Genomic DNA, 23260 nt, shown 5'->3' with positions numbered 1-23260 from the left:
CTGACTGTCAAAAAGCAGATAAAACATAAATATGAATGCTGTGAACAAAGGAACTTTTAAAATGTTGCTTCCAAAATTATACTAACATGAAATTACTTCACTATTCTGTCGTTTGTGTAGTTTTTGCCAAGTTGTTATTTTAAATAAATGAGAAAATTGGTTCATTGAACTGCAAAAGATGTTGCAATTCCAATTACATGGCATATTTGGTAGAAAGTGAGGGATAATTTAAGGGAAAGGAACAGCATAAATACATAATAGTTTTACACTAATCAACCCCAACCAATAATTGCCATCCTCTTAGTTTATGTGGTTAGTTAACTGCTGGCTTTAAAATTCAAAATTGGTTCATCCATCCATCATTAGATTCAAGTCAAATAAGATATTATGGAAGCAAACAAAATTGTTACCTTTCAGCAGTGATGTGGGAAGAGGATGAAATCAGTGATGAGGATATGGAGTTAGCAACAGGCACTGAACAGACAATAGCTTTGGCCTCATTAGGGGAAGTGATGGCTTAGTAGTATTATAGCTAAACTATTAATCCAAAAAAGGTGAAGTCACCACAGTCCTACTGGACCATAGGAGTCCTCTAGTAGTGCAGCAGTAGTGTCCCTACCCCTAGACTGGAAGGCTCGGGTTCAAGTCCCACCTGCCTCAGAGATGTATGACAACATCTCTAAACAGGTTAATGAGGAAATTAGGTGAAACAAATAAAAATGTATAAGACTACTTGATCCTTTTAGAGAGAGAGAGCCACTAGTGCTGGTTTATCCTGAGTGTCATCATGCCTCCCGCGAGGGGAGGGGTTGACGAGAGAATCCTTCATGGTAACCTCAGCGAGTGTAGGAATTTAACCCACACTGTTGGTATCACTCTGCACTGCAAATCAGCCATCCAGTCAACTGAACTAACTGACCCCAAGTCAATTCAACCACTGGTTTGCAATGCAGAGGATTGCCAACAGCACAGGTTCAATTTCTGCACTGGCTGAAGTTACCATGAAAGATTCTCCTTCTCAACCTCTCCCCTCACTTGAGGTGCGCTGACCCTGAGGTTAAACCACCACCAGTCATGTCTCTTTCTAATAAGAGTGTAACACTGCGGTCCTCTAAGACTACGGTGACTTTATACTTTACCTATAATCCAGAAACTCAAGTAAGGTTCTGGGAATCTGATGCAAATCCTGCCATGGCAAATGGTGGGATCTGAAGTCAATGAGTATCTGAAAGAGTCTAATGATAACCATGAAACCAATATCAATTGTCAGAAAACCTCCTGAATGTCCTTCAAGGAAGGAAATCTGCCTTCCTCACCAGGCCTTACCTATGTGCCTCCTGCCTCACTGCTGTGTGGCAGGCTATCAACTGCCCTCTGAAATGGCCTCAGCTGTAACAATCACTAAGACGACCATGACATTGATCTAGGCACCAGAAACAACAGTGGCAAAAACAGTCTTGTTAATCCTGCAAAGTTCTCCTTTTTGGGGATTGGTGACAATATCAGAATTGCCTCACAGACTAGTCAAACAATGGTAGAGGTAGCAACACAGTGTCACACAGTTGGGAGAAAGTTGTCCTGCGAGTCCTCAATATTTACAATGGACACCATGTCGCAAGGCATCAGGTCAAACATCCTGATTACCACATACTGGCCTCCCTGGGCTAATGACTCTGAGCTTGTCCAATTATGCACAACATTTGGAGGAAGCATGACGGTGGCAAGAATGCAAAATGAGGGATGAGGGATTTTTATACCCACCAACCAGAGTGGCTTGGCAGCAAGTTGACTTCATCGACTCCAAAAGGACATAGCTGTGAAATCGGGTCCGCAGGTGGTGAGGGAACCAACACAAGGGAAAGACAGACTCAACCTCACCACTGTCTGCCACAGGTGCATTTTTATGTGTCAGTATTGGTAAGAGTCACCAACATGTAATCCTTGTGTTCTGGGTTTTGTCTTCACAATGATAATACCTTGTGTTGGGTGGCACCAGCACTAAATAGGACAGACTTCAAACAGGTCTAGCAACTCAAAACTGACATCCATGAGACACTGAGGACCATCACAGTAGCAGTGTAGTCAAATACAAGTTGCATTCTTGTGGCCTGGCATATCCCTCACTCTAGTATTACCAAAAAGCCAGGGGATCAATCCTAGCTCAATGAAGAGTGCAGGAGGGCATGCCAGGACCAGCACCAGGCATACCTAAAAATGAGACGTCCACTTGATGAAACCAAAAATAGGATTACTTGTAAACCAAACAGCTTAAGCAGCAAATGACAGACAGAGCCAAGTGAACCTACAGCAATGGATCAAACCAAACCTCTGCAGTCTTTCTCCATTCAATCATGAATGGTGGTAAACAATCAAACAACTCATTGAAGGAATCTCCACAAATATCCCCATCCTCAATCACAGGAGAGCCAAGCACATCATTGCAAAAGGCAAGGCTGAAGCATTCGCAACAATCTGCAGCTGGAAGTGCTGAGTGGATGATCTATCTCAGCCTCCTCTAGTAGTCCTAGCATCACAGATGCCAGTCTTTAGCCAACTGAATTCACTCGACATGATATCAAGTGATTGGAGGCACTGCATACTACCAAGGCTACAGACCCTAACAACATTCCAGCAATGCAACTGAATGACAACACAAACATCTACCTAACAGTGTGGAACATTGCCCAGATATGTCCTGTACACAAACAGGAGGTCAAATCTAATCTGACAAACCATCACCCCAGCAGTCCTTTCTTGATAGCCGTAAAGTAATTAAAGATGTTATCAACAGTGCTATCATTTAAACCGAGTTTGGGTTCTGCCAGGGCCAGTCAACCCTTGACCTTATTACAGCCTTGGTTCAAACATGGATAAAAATGCTGAATTCCAGTGGTGAACTGAGATTGCTTTAACCAAGTATGATATCAAGGAGGCAAAACTAGAGTCAATGGGAATCAGGGGCAAAGTCACACCTGAGTCATATCTGGCAGATTGGAGGTTGGAGGTCAGTCATCTCAGCAACACATGCTCAGGATAGATCTGTCATAATCAACCTGTTCAGAAATGTAAATACACTGCTATGGAGCAGGTAGGACTTGAACCTGTGTCCCCTGGTCAGAGGCAGGAACACTACCAATGCTCCACAACAATGCCAGTTCCTCAGGAAAGTTCCCGAAGCCTAACCATCTTCAGGTGCTCCATCAAGGAGCTTTTCTCCATTATTAGGTCAAACGTTCGGATGTTTGCCAATGATTATACAATATTTGGCACCATTCCGGACTCCTCAAATACTGAATCAGTCTATGTCCAAATGCATCAAGATCTAGACAACATCTAGGCTTGGGCTGAAAGGTGGTAAGTAAAATTCATGCAACACAAATACCATGCAATGACTATTGCCAATAAGAGACAATCTACTCGCTGCCCTTGACATTCAATGGCATTACCATAACTAAATGCTCCACTGTAGACATCCTGGGGATGATCACTGACCTGAAACTGAACTGGAGTTGTTCATCCTTAAGGGGCCCTATTCTCTCTCTAGTTGCTCTTTTGCTCTTTATGTACTTTTAGATTCTCTTTGGATTATCCTTAACCTTATCTGCCAAGGCTCTCTCTCATCCCCTCCTTTGCCCTCCCGATTTCCCTCTTAAAAATGCCCCTACGCTCTTTATACTCCTCAAAATGTTCATTTGATCCCAGTTATCCAATATATAATTCTACCTTATTCTTGACTAGAACCTCAATATCTTTATTCATCCATTATCGCCTAATCTTACCAGCCTTACCTTTCACTCTAAGAGGAACATAATGCGTCTGAACTCTCATTTCACACTTTTGAAATCTTCCCCACTTGTCAGTCATCTTTTTACCTGCGAGCAGTCGACTCCAATCAACTGTAGAAAATTCTTGTCACACACTATTAAAAATTTGCATCACTCCAATTAAGAACTTGAACTTTGATGAAAAGCTTTTCCTTTTCCATAACTGTTATAAAACAAACAGAATTATGATCACTAGTCCTAAGTGAGGAACACTTAGACACTTGCTCTGACTTATTTCCCAAGAGAAGGTCAGGTTTTGCTCCTCTCCAGTAGGTACATTTACGTATTGATAAAGATTTTTTTCTTGAACACAGTTAACAAATTCCTCACCAACCAGGTGATGTTTGGAAAATTAAAATCTCCTCTTACAACCCTATTTTCCTTACATGTATCTGCGATCTCTTTACATAAATTACTCCTCAATTTCCCTCTGACTATGGCAGGGGGAACATAACCCCTGTACTATATTCCCATCAAGGTGATCATCCTTTGCACAGTAAGATCAATTAGATGATGGATGAGTGACTGCCAGGAAAATAAGGTAAGTCAGAAGTCTCCTGTGGCTTTTCCTCTCTCAAACAAATATTCCATTGTGGGTACTATCGCAGGGGATAGTCTCACAGAGGAAAACTGAAGTACAGTCAGATCTTGGGCACTAAGAATCTTACGTTAAGCGGGGTTTGTCAAGAGATAAAAGAATAATTGCTATGGGGGACTGTCCTCTCAGGGGCACAGGCTGGAGATTCTGCAGCTGTGAGAGTAAATCTACATATGTTGCCTTTCTGGTGTCAGGGTTAAGGATGTCTCAAAATCATTGAAGCATGTAGTTAAAGGAGTACGAATGTAGGAATGCCATAGTTGGGGAAAGGGTTAGGTTTTCCAATGGTGGAAGGAGATGCCTTCAGCTGCTGAGGAATTCCCTCATTACGCCTGTTGTGAAATATAATAATATAATGCAGTTTAAAACTTTGAGAATTACATTTCAAAAATGTTGGAATTGAATTTGTGACATATAACTCAGATGTTTTCAGACTCTGATGTTATTTCTTTTGCAATGCAGCATTTCCATTTCACAGGGTGCATGCAAGAAATCATTTTTGACTATTCTGTTATCTATTGACAAGAAGGAAAAGAAAGGTAAACAAATCAATTTCTTATTATATTTATTTTAACAAAATAACTTTGGAAGCAAAAGGACATAGCAATTATAATGACATAGCAAAACAAAATTCTGGCAACTTTGTTGGTCATATGCAATTATTTGTTTCTAACCGTAACTGCATATTCTTGACCTTCCAAGACCTTTTTGGCTCTATTTTAAATAACCAAATATTACTTCAGGTTAATAAGATTTACATACCATATTCAGTTATGATTAATTCTCAAAGATGCCAAAAATATTTTAACCACTTAGACTACTGTACAGATTTACTGTGTGGATTTAATCACGTAACACTGATGAAATTTCATTACAATTCATTTTTCTATTATTTCATGCTTGACATTGCAAGCTTATAGAAAGCAACTAGTTATAATTAACTGGACCATAGTTTGGCCGAAGAGGAATAAAAATACAAAAAGTAGTTTATAAATATTTCCTGAAATTTAGTTACGCCAAGTTTTGGTCAAAGGTGGTTATAAGTCAGCTATTCACTCTTCCATACAGCAGTGTTGCCTGTTAGCCTATTTAACATTTTAGTGTCAATGGGTTACAGGAAATATTCCACAACAAAAATATATAATGAAAGGTGTTGCTGTGACGTTCATAATTCATATTCTTATACAGTTTCCATACTACCTCAACTCTGTGTTACATAAAGCGTTCTCAGCAGGCATGGCCTACTTTTTAGAAGAACAGATCATATAATCACACTGTGGGGTTTTAATTATGGTTCCAAAAAACATGACGGAAATAAGTGCAGGTTAATTACTCAATTTTATTAAAACTTTAGCAATGGCACCTCTTAAAAATGCAAACATTTTCTAAGAGTGGGTAAGTAATGTTGCAAGATAACATTTGACAGAGAGATCGCAATAGTGGTTTTGAAACAATTATGGTCTGAATAAGTGGATTTGTTTCACTTTTCTAATACTTCCCAAAGTGTAATGGAGGAAAATAGTACAGGTATTCACACACCTCATGAAACTGGGGCACATTTACTACTTTAGTGTGTTTGACATCCTTCAAGTTGTAGCACAATTGACATACATGTGAATACTTTCATTCATTTGAAACAATAAAAAGGTAAATGAGTTGAGACATGTTTAACAGAAGAAATGAGAAACACTATGGAAGCGTACATTCAGGCTTTCAAATTAGGATGCCGAAACATAAGGGAATCAAAAGGTGTCACAGAATCTGCAAGAGTAGAGAGTTGCATCAAATTTTGTGCTGCTTTTTCAGTACATGTTGACAGTAACAACAAAATAATGTGATTAGAAACGATTATCCCGATAACAGCAATTTACTTTTGGCTATCTGTCCTATAAGTTTCATGAAATGATAGAAATATTTGCAGAGGTTCATCCACACCAACACAAAAAGTTTGAAGATCCCTGCTGTAACAAAATTAATAACAATGAGGAGGTAATTTACTTTAGGAATTAAACTATTCAAATCAGAAGTTAAATGTTTAGTTGGTGACTATGTCCAATACGTTACTAAACAAAATGCTGAAAATTGGAGCACTGTGGTCATACAAACAAACAGTTATGGAGAAGTGAATCACTTGGGCAGTCATTTGGGTGAAATCAGCCAGTCAGTACAATATCAGAAAATTGAAAACTGCCATAATCTCAATAACAAGATTGAAAATAGTTGCTGCATTTTTTTCTAAGCTGTTTTCACATCCTGCAATTCTCCAAGTAGAATAAACAACATAAATTCTTCAACCAAACTTCCAGATGAGAAATTGAATTAAGTTTCTTGATGTTAGTTTCCAAACTGGAAAAACGCACGCGATAAAAATCTAGCTCTCAAAATTCCTCATATTTAACAATGTGACAAACAACAATAAAAACATAACACCTTGCCTGTAATGAGCCATAGTTTTGTTCTCAACAATCACCCAAAACGTAATTCCCTCAAGCTCTTCCCTCACTAGTCATAGAGATGTACTACATGGGAACAGACCCTTCGGTCCAACTCATCCATGCCAATCAGATACCCCAATCTAATCTAGCCCCATTTGCTAGCACCCAGCCCACAACCCTCCAAAACCTTCCTATTTATATATCCATCCAGATGGCTTTTAAATGTTGCAATTATACCACCTTCCACCACTTCCTCTGGCAGCTCATTCCAAACATGCACCACCCTCTGTGTGAAAACATGGCTCCTTAGTTTCTTTTATATCTTTCCACTCTCACCCTAAACCTATGCCCTCTAGTTCTGGACTCCCCCATCCCAGGGATGAGACTTTGTCTGTTTGCCCTATCCATGCCCCTTGTGATTTTATAAACTTGTATTAGGCCATCCTTCAGCCTCCGCGCTCCAGGGAAAACAGCCCCAGCCTATTCAACCTCTCCCCACAGCTCAAATCCTCCAAAACTGGCAACATCCTTGTAAATCTTTTCTGAACCTTTCAAGTTTCACAAAATCCTTCCAATAGGAAGGAGACCAGAACGGCATGCAACATTCCAAAAGTGGCCTAACTAATGTCCTGAACAACTGCAACATGACCTCCCAACTCCCTAAACTCAATACTCTGACCAATAAAGGAAATCATACCAAACGCCTTCTTCACCAGCCTATCTACCTGTGACTCCACTTTCAAGGAGATATGAACCTGCACTCCAAGGTCTCTTTATTCAGCAACAATCCCTAGGACCTTACCATTAAGTGCATAAGTCCTGCTAAGACTTGCTTTCCCAAAATGCAAAACCTTGCATTTATCTAAACTAAACTCCATCAGCCACTCCTCAAACCATCAGCCCATCTGATCAAGATCCTATTGTAATCTGAAGTAACCTTCTTCGATGTCCAATACACCTCCAATTTTGGTTTCATCTGCAAACTTTTGAACTATACCTCCTCTGTTCACATCCAAATCATTTACATAAATGATGAAAAGTAGTGGACCCAGCACCGATCCTTATGGCACTCCACTGGTCACAGGCCTCCAGTCTGAAAAACAACCCTCCACCACCACCCTCTGTCTTCTACTTTCAAGCCACTTCTGTATCCAAATGGCTAGTTCTTGCTATATTCCATGAGATCCCATGGGGAACCTTGTCGAATGCCTTACTGAAGTCCACATAGATTATGTCCACCGTTCTGCCCTCATCAACCCTCTTTGTTACTTCTTCAACAAACTCAATAGAGTTCGTGAGACACTATTTCCCATGCACAAAGCCACATTGACTATCCCTAATCAGTCCTTGCCTTTCTAAGTACATGTAAATCCCGTCCCTCAGGATTTCCTCTAACCTAAATTGCCCACCACTGACATTATGCTCACCGGTCTATAGTTCCCTGGCTTATCCTTGTTACCTTTCTTAAATAGTGGTACCATGTAAGCCAACCTCCAGTCTTCCAGCACCTCACCTGTGACTATCAATGATAAAAATATCTCAGCAACCACTTCTCTAGCTTCCCAGAGTTCTAGGGTACATCTGATCAGGTCCTGGGGATTTATCCACCTTTATGCATTTGAAGGCAGCTAGCACTTCCTTCTTTGTAATATGGACATTTTTCAACATGTCACCATCTATTTGCCCACATTGTATATCTTCCATATCCTTTTCCATAGTAAACACTGATGCAAAATCCTCGTTTAGTATCTCCCCCATCTCCTACAGCTCCATACATCGGCTGCCTTGCTGATCTTTAAGGGGCCCTATTCTCTCCCTAGTTACCCTTTTGTCCTTAATGAATTTGTAAAAACCCTTCGGATTCTCCTTAACCCTGTTTGCCAAAGATATCTCGTGTCCCCTTTTTGCTCTCCTGATTTCCTTCTTAAGTATACTCCTACTGTCTTTCTACTCTTCTAAAGATTCACTCGATCTACCCTGTCTATATCTGACATATGCTTCTTTCTTTTTGTTCACCAAACCCTCAATTTCTCTAGTTCATCCAGCATTCCCTATGCCTACCAGCCTTTTCTGTCACCCTAACAGGAATGTACTGTCTCTGGACTCTCATTATCTCATTTCTGAGGCTTCCCACTTTCCAGCTGCCGTTACCTGCGAACATCTGCCCCCAATCAGCTTTTGAAGGTTCTTGTCTAATACCATCAAAATTGGCCTTTCTCCAATTTAGAACTTCAACTATTAGATCTGGTCTGTCCTTTTCAATCACTATTTTTAAAACTAATAGAATTATGGTCCCTGCCCCAAAGTGCTACCCCCCTGACATCTCAGTCACCTGCCCTGCCTTATTTCCCAGGAGCAGGTCAAGTTCTGCACCCTCACGTAGGTACATCCACATACTGAATCAGAAAATTTTCTTGTACATACATAACAAATTCCTCTCCATCTAAATCCTGAACACTATGGCAGTCCCAGTCTATGTTTAGAAAGTTAAAATCCCCAATCATAACCACCCATTTTCTAAAATTGCTCTGATATCCCAGTCCCATGTTCCTAAGTACCCTGAGTTCATCTGACTTCCCTGTTCAGCCTCTTGCATTGAAATAAATGCAATTTAATTTATCAGTCCTATCTTGTTCTCTGCTTTGTCCCTGCCACCCCCAACTGCTTTACTCACTTTTCTCAACTGTACCAGTCTCAGATTGATCCCTTTCTTCACCATCTCCCTGGGTCCCACCCGCCAACCTTACTAGCTTAAACCCTCCCGAGCAGCTCTGGCAAATCTCCCTGCCAGTATATTTGTCCCCTTCCAATTCAGATGCAATCCATCCTTGCCGTACAGGTCAATTCTACCCCAGAAGAGATTCCAATGATCCAAAAATGTAATCCTTCTCCTATATACCAGCTCCTCTGCCATGCATTCTTCTGTTCTATCCTCTTATTCCTACCCTCACTAGTTCGTAGCACCAGGAGTAATCCAGATATTACTACGCTCAAGGATATCCTTTTTAAAATCCTGCCTAACTCTCTATATTCTCCCTTCAGAATCTCATCCTTTTCCCTTCCTATGTTGTTGGTTTCAATGTGTTCCCTCTCCCCTTTAACAACATTCTGCACCCTCTCTGAGATATATTTGATCCTAGCACCAGGGAGACAACCCACCACTCTGATTTTTCACTGCTGGCCACAGAAATGTCTGTCTGTGCCTTTGACTAGTGCATCCCTGAACATAAGCAATAGTTTAGAACCCAATGTACCCCTCATTACATTAGAGCCTGTCTTGATACCAGGAACTCGGCTGCTTGTGCTCCGTTCTGCTGAGTGTCCATCACCCCCTACATTTTCCAAAACAGCATACTTGTTTGAAATGGGAATAGCCACAGAAGACTCCTGCCTACCTCTCTTACCTTTCCCAGAGTTAACCCATCTATGTGACTCTATCTGCGGTTTTCTCCCTTCCTATAACCCACATCCATCACATCCCATTGCTCTTGTAAATTCCTCATTGCCTCCGTCACTCCAACCAATCCATTCGATCTGACAGGATTTGCAACCAATGACATTTATTACTGATATAATCCTCAGTAACACAAACTCTCCCTAAACTCCCACATCTGACGAGAGGAGCATTTCACTCTACTAAAGGCCATTTTTGCTTCTTCCAATCTACAGACCCAGAAACTAGCACTGTCTTATTCCTCTAACTTAATACTTATGACTTCAGAGACATATCTCAATAAAACATACGTAATTAATAAGAACCCATTCTATTCACTATTGTAGATTTATAGTAAGGCTACACTTAAAACTATTCACTTATCTATTTCTGCGCTGTAACTTCTCCAAAACAGGTTCCTCCAAGATCAGTTGTGGATTTCACTGTTTGTTCAGTTTTCCTGGATGCACTCCAATGTCCAGCGATACGTGAATTCAAACAGCAAAGGCAGTAACTGTGCAGGTTCACTGCTGTGTCAGTCAGCAATGTGGGCTTCTTTCTCTCTCCTGCACTGACAATGTGCTGCCTTAGTCTGTCCTCCCTTTTAAAAGTGCCATAGTTTTGACTTTCTTTTTCCTCCAGAATTCCAAAACAACGTGACAACATATAAAACAGCAATTGTTGCTCCTGGAATTTGATGAAATAACCGCCAACATGTAAAATACCTCAAAAGAAAAGGAGCAGCTTGTTACAGCCAGGAATCTTTCCTGCCGTCCATCTTGGATTACCAAAATCGTAAGGTTATGCTTGTGATAACTGAACACAAACAATTCCAAAACATCCCAGCGACAGTCAGGAAACACTAACTCAAATTTATGATATTTTACTAATGTAAGCGAAGTTAGATGTCTATTAAAATGATCAACTTAGAGACAGCAATGGTCACAAAGCTGTGAAATACATCAGGTTCTGCATTATTCAAAATTAGATGAAAACTTCTGTTTCCAGACAAGTGAACATATAGTAACTACCCACTTCTGCTGTTGAATCTGAAAACAAAATTTCTTCTCAGAAAATATAAGCAATTAAACTGTTAACTAATCAGGTCTAATCCCTCCCTATTTAATTAAATGTAAAGCACCACTGTACAAAGTCTTATTTCATTGGTAAATCAAGAAATCAGAATGCTCTTAAAATAACCAGAACCAAATGCATTTAATGAAAAGTTCCTTTTTAGCTTTTTAAAAGGGTCCAATAAATGTACATCAGGCAAAACACACCAAAGGATCTCTGGTTCAACAGGTGTTGCACCTGCTCATTAATTAGAGGATTATAAATATCTTTATGTTAGAGCTGGAGGTAAAAAGTTAAAGAGGGGAAAAACAAAGCCAGGGTTTCACTCCACTTGCTGGAACACTCAGATATTGTTGCATCAAGTGACCTTGGAATCCAATTCCATCATTAAATAATCTGCCAATATTAACTCTTAAGAGTCATGAAAGGCACAGGACAGCTGACAGAACTTTAACTCCACATTTCAAAGGAAGGAAGAGAACTAAGAAAATAATTACATACTTTGGAAACAGCAGTGTGTACTTTAGCATAACATTTTGGAATGGTTATAGATATCAAGTTGAGTTTTGCTTGAAAAAAACAAACATTTTGTTAAAGGTTTTTGTCTTGCACTTGTGAGGACAATTCAAAAGCAATACAAATATAAAAGGAAAATAATATTTATGCTGTATCAGGAATATGCTAGTTGACTTGCATGGGTCTCTGATTGGAGGAAACAGTACCATGGAGAACGTACTAGTTGGTGACTGATAGGTAACTACCAAATTGTGTTAAATTTTAAATCAGGTAGGTTTACTCTGATGAAGACGTTGCCTTCAGAAATGAACAAGAGAGTGGCTGTTACCTATTTAATTGAATTGAAACTGGCACAGTATGTGTATACATTCTTCCCTTCTGCAAAAAATTGGGTCTTGTAGTGCAAGCAATTGCACCACACTGTGATTCCAACTAAAAATCCTAAACTGGTGATCAGCATAATTCGTCATGCACTCGGGATTATTTACTGAAGATTGTCCAATTACAGGCTCACATTTAATGGAGGATATTGCGTTCTCTCTTTTCCAAGCAAAGGTTGATCAACTATAAACTAACTTTGCTTGTACAAAACAGCTGGAAGGACATTTATATTATTTCAGCAATACTCAAGTACTACAATTTATATCAAGTAGATCATGCAGATCTGAAGTGTGAGTTCAGTGCTGAGTAAAAGCATAAAATCCAATACAATTACCATGAACAGTCCATGGTTTTCTATTGCATTATACTAGATCAGACCACAGATATCTACAGTCCAGTGTAAATCTATGACTCATGTGGAATTGAGAACAAGATCAAGGAGTGATAAAAAGAATTTACTTTTAAGTAATATTTTGTGTGAACAAGATGTCTCAAAGCCCTTTATCAATTATTTCCTTTAAAATTAAGTGCAGCGTTTATCTATTAAGCAGCTACAGAAGCAAACTGCTCAGGTAATGTCCCAAGAACAGTAAATAAGATGAACAATCATTTAATCTATTATGACAGTATTTGTTGAGGGAAAAATATTTGTGTAATTACCATGAAAACTACGTACTGCTCTTCAGAAAATCCTACAGCATCTTTTTCACCCAGCAGGAATAGGATTTACAGCTACTCAACACCTCATCCAAAGGGAGGCAGCACTCAATGTAAATTGATACTTCAAACAGAGAATGGTAGAGAAACTCAGAAGATCTGGCAGCATCTCTAGACAGAAACAGAGTTAACATTTCAAGTCCAGTACGATATTTCTTCAGGAGTTCTGTCAATCACACTCCTTAAGTTTCTCCAGCATTCCCTGTGTATGTTTCAAATTTCCAGCATCCACAGAATTTTGCTTTTATTCAACTTCATTGCTTGAGCACTAAAATCCTGGAGTCAGCTCGAACCTGCATACTCCTGCTTCACAACCAAGAATGCTAGCACCAAAAAGTGGTTTGGATACCACAAGTTAACTCAATGAAAAGCTAGAAGTCTAGAGAAAAGTCCCAACCCAGAAATCAGAGAGGTACAATAATTTCTTCCCTGAGTGGATTATTTTGCACCAGTTCCAAAATGACGACAAATTGAGTCAGAAGAATTCCACAAGGGTCTTACACATTCAGATACCAAAAATAAACTAGAAACTTAGTTTACTTAGACTGCATATGGATGCATTAAGTTTAACTGGTAGAAGAAAATTCCAGTTATTACTGGAGTCCCAGTTGTTGTATAAAGCCCAATTGCAATACTTTGAATTGGGAAGGTTCATGAAACTACTGTGTTTAATGATATAAATCAATGGGATACATGATACACTCGCTAAGTCAAATTTGTTATAGAACACAATCAACTGAATACATCAGATACCTATTTCACAAAACTAGCGCTTAATGGAGGAGGGCAACTGATACTTGGGAGGGCTTTACTAGATGGAATTACAATCAAGGAGCTCGAATCAGGTTATGAACAGTGATATCCAACTGACAACTACACAACGAAGATTGAACTGAACTGATTCCCTTCAATTACGTATCCAGAATAAATAATTAAGTGCTCTGATACTCATCATCAAATGAACCTTTATTAATGAGATCAAGATCAAGAAAGCATGTTATAGATGTTGCATTGCATTTACATGGATAAAATGAAAACTATTCATCTCCATGATGTGCCATCACATTCTGCCCTTGTTTTAACCATGTTGTGGATGCATAGAATTGGCATCACTTCCACCATCTTGCCACACAACCGTACACCATACAATTTACATCCTTCAATTTCCATATGTATAATAACAACAATTACAAATATGCCAAAGGAACTCATTTCATTATCACGATGAACTCCAACAGATCAATAGTTAAAATTAAAAGATCTCAGAAAAATAGGAAAAACTGTACAAGGTCAAATGTCCCGAACTAAGTATATTCTCCCAGGATATCAAACATGTAAGGGCGCTTAGACATTTTTACTTGTAGCCAAAAATTGTGTTAAATCACAATTCTGTTCATAAAGAATGGTATACACTAAAGTTAATAACCCAACTGCCAAAATTCTTGAAATGTTATTACTTTCTTAAAGTAGGAATTACAGATACTGCAGGTTCAAGAACCACAAGAACTAGGTTAAGGGAATAAAGCAAACCTATAAAGGGAGCTTCCAGTGTGTTCAAGTTATGAAATGGTCAAGAAAAGTACTGTTCAAGACTCTACTCAAATTCCTACAATGTCTCCAATATTTTCTAGGAATTGTCATTTTTTATTTCTACATTCACATATTTAAAAAATGCTACTCAATGTGCAATTAGCAAGATCCACTTTTACCAGACAAACCCCTGCCTTCCAATTAATTACCCATAAGCAAGTGCTAAGACCATGGCATTGAGATCTTGCTCCTCTCCTATTCTATCTAAATGTCTTAAGTACAATACCAAAATAATGGTTACAGCAGTAAAGGAGATGTTGCTTTGCCAGAAAAGAAACAAACTAACTCATACTTACTCTTTTAATGTGGCTATTAAAAAGCTGTTGACAAAATGGCAGCAGGGTTGGTATTCAGGGGAATAAAGAGATTAATTGGACCAAAAGGACCTCGTCATCTAAATCTAACTCATGCACAAGTAAAATGCTGCAGGGACTGTGAATCTAAGATAAAAATATACAGTATATCAGGTAGCATCCCTAGAGACAGGAACAGAGTTAAGACTTCATATTGATGACATAAAGGGAATCTCAATTACAGTTCAACTCATGAAGCACCAAAAGGGTGTTTTTTCATTGTTTTCACTGTACTTTCTGCTTTTTTAATAAAATCTTGAGGGGAGATAATAATATTGTACATGCTGCACAGAATGCATAAATAAAAATGATAGAATATTGCTGGATCATAAAACATAGGGTAAAACCTGAAGCAATTCCATTTCAATTTCTGAAGCAAATATGCTCATAAAATGCTTTTCTAAAAATTAAATAAATCAAACAACTTGTAGTTATAGAGTGATTATAACCTGAAAAAGCATTCCAAAGCATTTAGCAGAAGCAGAATAAAAGAAAAAGGAAAACAAAGATAAAATAAGAGATATTAAACAGGACAATCAAAGGTCTGGATATTAAATACAGTCTAAAAGAGAAATAGAAGATTGAAGGAGTTCAGGAAGGAAATTCTAAACTATTGGCCTGGTTAGCTTTTAGCAGCTGTGCCTTTAGTTCAGTCAACATATGATACACAACTGGGTCCAGGTCTCTGGCACAGAGTCTGTCCCTGTTGCTCAGAAGGGAAGAGGGGAGGAGGAGGAGAGCATTTGTCATCGGGGACTCATAGTTAGGGGGACATTTAGGAGATTCCATGGGAATGAGAAAGACCCGCCGGGCGAGGAATAGGGAGAGAGAGCAGGTAGGACCAAGGAAAACCCTAAAGCTTTCTATAGGTATGTCAGGAATAAAAAAAAGATGACTAGAATAAGATTAGGGCCAGTCAAGGACAGCAGTGGGAAGTTGTGTGTGTAATCCGAGTAGATAGGAGAGGCACTATATTGATATTTTCTGTCAGCATTCACACAGGAAAAAGACAATGTTATTGAGGAGAATACTGAGATACAGGTTATTAGAATAGTCAAGATAGAGGTTCATAAGGTGGTGTTAGCAATTCTGGAAAGTGACATAATAGATAAGTCCCTCGGGCCGGATGGGAATTATCCTAGAATTCTCTGGGAAGCTCAGGAAGAGATTGCAGAGCCTTTGGCTGTGATCTTTATTTTGTCATGGTGCCAGAAGACTGGAGGATAGCAAATCTCGTCCCATTGTTCAAGAAGGGGAGTACAGACAACCCTGTCATTATAGACCAGTGAGCCTCACTTCGGTTGGGGGTAAAGTGTTGGGAAAAATTTTAAAAGGATTTATAATCATCTGGAAAGGAATAATTTGATTAGGGATGGTCAACATAGTTTTGTGAAGGGTAGGCCGTGCCTCACAAACTTTATTGAATTATTTGAGAAGGTGACCAAAGAGGTGAAGGAGGGGAAAGCAGTTGATATGGATTTCAGTAAAAAGTTTGATAAGGTTCCCCACAGTAGACTATTGCAGAAAATACAGAGGCATGGATATGAGGGTTATTTAGCAGTTTGGATCAGAATTTGGCGAGTTGTCAGAAGACAGTAGGTGGTGGTTAATGGGAAATATTCATCCTGCAATTCAGTTACTAGTGGTGGACCGCAAGGATCTATTTTGGGACCACTGCTGTTTGTCATTTTTAAAAGTGACCTGGATGAGGGCATAGAAGGACGGGTTCGTAAATTTACGGACGACACTAAGGTCAGTGGAGTTATGGACAGTGCAGAAGGATGTTGCAAGTTATAGATAAGCTGCAGAGGTGGGCTGAGAGGTTGCAAATGGAGTTTAATGGGGTAAAGTGTGAGGCGATTCATTTTGGAAGGAGTAACAGGAATACAGAGGACTGGGCCAATGGTAAGATTCAAGGTAGTGTGGATGAGCAGAGAGATCTCAGTGCCCATGCGCATAGATCCCTGAAAGTTGCAACCCAGGTTGCTAGGATTGTTAAGAAGGCATACAGTGTGTTTGCATTTATTGGTAGAGGGATTGAGTTTCAGAGCCATGAGGTCATGTTGTAGCTGTACAAAACCCTGGGGGGGCTCATGCTTGGAGTACTGCATACAGTTCTGGTCGCTGCATTATAGGAAGAATGTGGAAGCACTGGAAAAGGTATAGAGGAGATTTCCCAGGATGTTGCCGAGTATGGAAGGAAGGTCTTGTGAGGAAAGGCTGAGGGACTTGACACTGTTTTTGTTAGAGAGAAGAAGGTTGAGAGGTGACTTAATAGAAACATAAGATGATCAGTGGATTAGATAGGGTAGACAGTGAGAGCCTATTTCCCCAGACGGTGATGGCTAGCACAAAGGGCCATAGCTTTATATTGAGGGGTGATAGATTAGATTAGATTAGATTACTTACAGTGTGGAAACAGGCCCTTCGGCCCAACAAGTCCACACCGACCCTCCCAAGAGCAACCCACCCAGACCCTACATTTACCCCTTCATCTAACACTATGGGCAATTTAGCATGGCCAATTCACCTAACCGGCACATCTTTGGACTGTGGGAGGAAACCGGAGCACCCGGAGGAAACCCACACAGACATGGGGAGAATGTGCAAACTCCACACAGACAGTTGCCTGAGGTGGGAATTGAAGCCAGGTCTCTGTAGCTGTGAGGCAGCAGTGCTAACCATTGTGCCACTGTGCCGCCCATACAGGACAGATGTCAGAGGTAGTTTCTTTACTCATAGTAGTAAGGGCAAGGAAGGGTCTGCCTGCAACAGTAGTAGACTCGGCAACTTTAAGGGCATTTAAATGATCATTCGATAAACATATGAATGATAATGGAATCGTGTAGTTTAGATGGGCTTCAGATTGTTGCACCGATCTGCGAAACCATCGAGGGCTGAGGGGCTTGTACTGCGCTGTAACATTCTATGTTCAATACCAGAGTTAGAGGAATGAAGGAAGAGGTCTGGAGGACAGGGTAAAGTTACAGATATAGGAAGGAAAAAAAAACATGATCTTTAGTGGTCAGAGCATTGAGTATGGGAGTTGGGAGGTCATGTTGGTTAGGCCACTTTTCGAATACTGCAAGCAATTCTGGTCTCCTTCCTATTAGAAGGATGTTGTGAAACTTGAAAGGGCTCAAAAAAGATTTATAAGGATGTTTCCAGGGTTGGAGGATCTGAGCTATAGGGAGATGCTGAATAGGTTGTGGCTGTTTTTCTTGGAGCATCAAAGGCTGAGGGGTGACCTTATAGAGGTTTATAAAATCATGAGTAACATGGATAGGATAAATAAACAAGGTCTTTTCTCTGGAGTGGGAGGGTCCAGAACTAGAGGGCATAGGTTTAACGTCAGAGGTTTAAGATTTAAATGTGAACTAAGGAGCAACGTTTACACACAAAGGGTGATGCGTGTATGGAATGAGTTGCCAGAGGAAGTGGTGGAGGCTGGTACAACTACAGCATTTAAAAGACAAATGAATAGGTATATGAATAGAAAGCATTTAGAGGGACATGGGCCAACTCCTGGCAAATGGGACTAGATTAGGTTAAGATATCTGGTCAGTATGGCGGAGTTGGACTGAAGAGTCTGTTTCCGTGCTGTACATCTCTATGACTGTAAGAATTTTAAATGTGACATACAACAGCAATATAGTTCAGAAGGACAAGTGTCACAAGCAAGAAGGACTGCATGCAGTATCTAAAACAGGCAGAACTTTAGATCAACTGGCATTTGAGAAAAAAAGCACAAATGGCAATAAATAACAGCAAGAGAAAAAGCTATATAAGGCACTTGATAGTTCAATCACGAAATAAAATGTCCCCAGACACTGCACAGGCACATATTCCAATAAAAACTACCATCAAGCCAAAGGAGGTAATATTCAAAATTTGTTTAGGAATGTTTTAAGAAGTTAGAAATGTGGAATGCTTTCGGAAATGCAGAGGACCCAGACAGCTGAAAGCTAATCCGCCAAATGGGTAAATCTACCAGTGATATATACATATCATATGCATATACATATGCACATACAGCCAGTGCTGAGAATACAGAATTTGTAAATTATTGTAGGACTGTAGATTAGAGACTGGGAGGGATAGGACCATGAAGGAATCTGAACATAAGGAAGAGAGCTTCAAAACTGAAGTATTAGTGGACAGGAAAAACCAGGTCGAAGTGCACCAAGGTTGATGGATTAATGGAACCTGTGGCAAGTTAGGACATAAGTAGCAGTGTTTTGAATACATTCGGGCTAATAGTGAGGTACAACACCAGAACGATTGATTGTTAGGAGATAATGAACGAAGGGTTCAGCACAGGCAAAGACAGACAGTATTACAGAAATGGAAATGGGAAATCTCGGTGATGTGGGATCAGAAGCTCGGCTCAATGTCAAGCAGGATATTGAGGATACAAGAGGTCTGACAGCAAACAGGAAGAGGAATGGCTAAAATAAAACAAACAACTGTGAATGTTGGGAAATCTGAAATAAAAACAGAAATGACTTCAGAACTGAGCTTCTTCTCGAGGAAGATCACTGGACTCAGAACATTAACTCAGCTTTCTCTCCACACATGCTGCCAGACCCAGAGTTTCTCCAGCAATTTGTTTATTTTGAGGAAGCGGAATGGAACTCACGAATAACAGATTTATAAATAAGCCAGAGGTCAATCTGCTGGATTAACTGGAGAAAATTTCAGCTTATCCGAAACTGCATATCAGTAAATTGGCTTACTACACAGAAATAGTGGAGAGGTAGTTAGTTGCTGGGTAATATCAGTCTTTATATGAAACCTGATATTCTGTCTTTGAATAATACCACCAATCCGAATCATAACCGAAAAAACAGTACTTGCAAAGTGCCTTCCATGGTCTCAAATGATTCCCACAAGCAGTGAAGCATTTTTGAAGTGCAGCCTCTGCCATGTTGGACAAAGAAATGTAAAACAGGAGCAGGCTAAGGATAGATCCAGAGATACTTATGTGGGAGAGAAGTCACTGCAGATTCTCTGGCTACAACTTCAGGCTAACAGAACTAGCAGAACAGCATCCCACTCAGCTGAATAATGAAGACGACAACAAATAATGACCAAGGAACATTTGATTTATCAATCTGCCCACTTGACACTGGCTTGATAAAGTGCAACCAAGTGAATGAAAAATGGAACTTTGTTAATATATGGGTTCCAAACTAATACAGTAAAACTACTTAAATTCTCTAATTGAAAATTAACTTTATCCTCCCACCATCCCAAAAATGTGTTAAAACTCCAAAAACAGAGGAGAAAGAAAAATCAAATGCAAATTCCTTCTTTCTGGGCTTCTTCATGTTGTACAAGTGAAAACACTTACAATTCAATATACCAGTATTGAGGGACTCTGGATACATCACAATTTCCCCAAGACACATCACCAGTTGGTACTGTGTTTTAATAAATAATTTACTTTTCAAGAAGAGATTACATTTAAAATATGAGCAGGTTCTTTGATTAAAATTCTTCTTTTGGCTTTTACAACTGGTGTTAAAGAAGAGCTGTATAACAGTACTGATTCTAGATTAGAGTGGTGCTGAAAAAGCACAGCAGTTCAGGCAGCATCCGAGGAGCAGGAAAATAGACATTTCAGGCAAAAGCCCTTCATCAGGAATGTAACAGTACTGAGTTTTACCTGAATCAGGAATGAATGGATCAGTTTAATTATTTTTGTGTGCATCATCCACACCAGAGTTCCACTGACAGCAAATGAATAAATGAGCACACCAATGCCAACTTCAAGGTAAATGTAATTTTATTATCCTCATATTATGCTTATTGCAACTTAGTGAACTCAATTTACAAAAACTAAGTTTGTTTATATAACAACACATTTAATTTTATGAAACATTTAAAGGAACAATTCAAGAGCATTTATTTGGGAAGAGGCACCACATCAGCGCAGTATACAGAGCCACATGGATAAAATCTAATTTAGAAACCCTCTCCAGTAAACTTGATAGTCAACTCCCAGAGTCCCAAATTGACATTTCACTTGGGCTAACAAATGACAGTTAGGCACCACTACTCTGAAAGAAAAATTATACTGTTCAACATATCATTTTATTTCTCTCCCCTCCCCCATCAAATCCTGCATCTAATCACAAATTAGCAGCAGTGAACAGTTAACAGAAATGTCCACAACTCCAATAATTCCTTCACTTTCTTGCCCACTGAATTGAAAACGTTATAGTGCATTACAAAATGAAAAAAAATTACTCTTACAATTGAAAACTAAAGCAAATGTACACACAACTTTAAAACTCAATTTGAATGCAGTGTTACTATACCCCTACAAAGCAAGTTGATTTAGTTAACAATATTCATATCAAGGAAACCCTTGGGAGAGTACCCCTGCACGTCACAGAATTATAGAATCAATAAGATATTGTTCGAACCGAAAATAAAATAAACATTTAGTGGCATTGTTATGTGACAGAGAGTGAAATAATAATAGATAACAATTACAAAACAGCAATTATTGGCTACACAATCCGAATATTTTTGCTCAATAAGTCAGCCAGTTATTATCCACCCAACCTATTAAATTCAGATGATGCTTTTGTGTCGATGAGACGACTTGCAGTCGAGGTAAAGATTAGCAAATTCTCTGGGGTTGCGGGTTTGCCCATCCCTTCTGAACATTTCTCAATGACGGCAAGAAGGGGTGAGGGGGAATCGGTTTTATTTTAAACGGAAGGACAAACAAAATCGCCCGCTCCCCTTCTGTCTTGGAGCAATCGGAGGGGTTGCTCTAGGAGGTGACAATGTGACCAGGAATGGGGGAGGAAAGGGGATGGGGGAGGAAAGGGGATGGGGGAGGAAAGGGGATGGGGGAGGAAAGGGGATGGATTCCTCTCAGAACCCCCCCCCCCCCCAACACACACACACACACACACACACACACTCCCCCCCCTCTCTCGGTTGAATGCAGGCCTCTGCACTGCAGAGCGAGGGAGAAACAGGCGGCAGCAAAGAGCAGGACAGGACGGCCCGCTCCGGTCAATGACAAGCACCCACTCACCCCCTCCCGGGGACAGGGGGGAGCTCATTCCCCTCCCCGAGGCCGGGGAGCTCTCCTCCAGCCCCTACCTCGCCACAGAGGCATTCAGACACACATCCTCCTCCCCAGGGCCTCCAGCTTCACCCCCTCCCCTTTTTTTTAAATTCTTTGCCCCCCCTTCCTTTTCTTGTTACCTGGAAATCCCGATCCTCATTGAAGCGAGCGAATTTGTCAGCCATTTTGCCGACACTTGTTTTCCTCTCCGACAATCCTCTCACCCACCAACCCCCACCTTCCCGACGATCCGCTCTGCCCCGCCCCCTCCCCCCCAGCGCGTCACGCATCCACGCCCCACCCCCGCGCGTGACCCGCCGTTGCCGCGGCGACGGCGCCTGATTGACGTGCCCGGCCCAACCCAGCGCCGGAACCGCGGCCACCCGGGCCGGCGTGGGTCACGTGGCGGCATGATTGACAGCTCCGCTGGGATTGTCGGCCCCGATGGTTCATCGCTGCCGTAAGCGATGGCGTGCAGCGGAGGAGAAAGAGGTTGCAAGTCAAAGCACCGTGTGCAATCATGTCGTCAGCCTCATGTCGAGTGTCTTTCAGTCTGTAGGACGCTGACATTGATATTGACTGAGGGGAGCTAACTGCTTCGATGTGGCATTGCTAATCTGCATAAATTTGACATTTGATTCTTTCCCTTTGTCTATTTTTGGCTCAGGCAAGGTTCAGAAATGCAATCTGGAAGCGAACCAAATCATTTTCAGCATTGATCCAATCTGAATAGAACAGCAGGTGCAAAATAGTAATTCCTAAAAATGTGCAACGCCCGTTCAATGAACTATTGCAAATGACCCATTCTGGTTCTTTTCGGTTGTACAGGAAATTGAAGACGCAGGCAATGTGTTATCACGTGATTCAAAGCAGGAAATTTCAGGGGAATTGCTTGCAGTCTCAAAGTAAACATATCTGGTTATGTTATTTGTCCCTCTTTGAATAAAGAATATGTACCTTCTCATTATATTTCATTCCACTAAAAGTTTCAATGTGACCTAAAAACAGTCAAATGTTGGAGAAAATTGAAGTCTGGCAATATGAAACAAGCAAAGTTAAAGTCTCCTGTCATATGTGAGTTATGTTGGATTGGGAACACTATAATTCGTGTTTTTCTCAGATGTGGCCAGACCTGCTGAATTTCTCCAGCACTTTTAGTTTTACTTCGATTTCCAGCACGGTAGCATTGTGCTGTTATTTTAATATGATGTTTTCATGCTTTCTGTTGTTTCCCAATAGAATTTCTGAT

General features: G+C 40.3%; 1 protein-coding gene across 7 annotated transcripts in view; it reads right to left on the bottom strand.

Annotated features, from left to right (window-relative positions):
- gpatch8 (G patch domain containing 8) overlaps nt 1-22253 on the bottom strand; it is a 197656-nt gene extending 175403 nt beyond the window's left edge. For 3 of the 7 annotated variants that reach the window (XM_072561775.1, XM_072561773.1, XM_072561771.1), the window contains exon 1: nt 22152-22203. Coding sequence is in view for 1 of the 7 variants with exons in the window: in XM_072561770.1 (XP_072417871.1) it covers nt 22152-22196 (45 nt within the window). In the remaining 6 variants the exon portion in view is untranslated. Of the gene's footprint in view, nt 1-22151 lie in introns of all 7 variants that reach the window. The other 4 variants (XM_072561776.1, XM_072561772.1, XM_072561770.1 and 1 more) reach the window with 3 other exon arrangements.
- Nucleotides 22254-23260: the final 1007 nt, after the last annotated feature.

This window comes from Chiloscyllium punctatum, chromosome 42 (genome assembly GCF_047496795.1).
Source record: "Chiloscyllium punctatum isolate Juve2018m chromosome 42, sChiPun1.3, whole genome shotgun sequence".
In the NCBI taxonomy this organism is placed as follows: Eukaryota; Metazoa; Chordata; class Chondrichthyes; order Orectolobiformes; family Hemiscylliidae; genus Chiloscyllium; species Chiloscyllium punctatum.
This window is presented reverse-complemented; position numbering and strand designations above follow the sequence as displayed.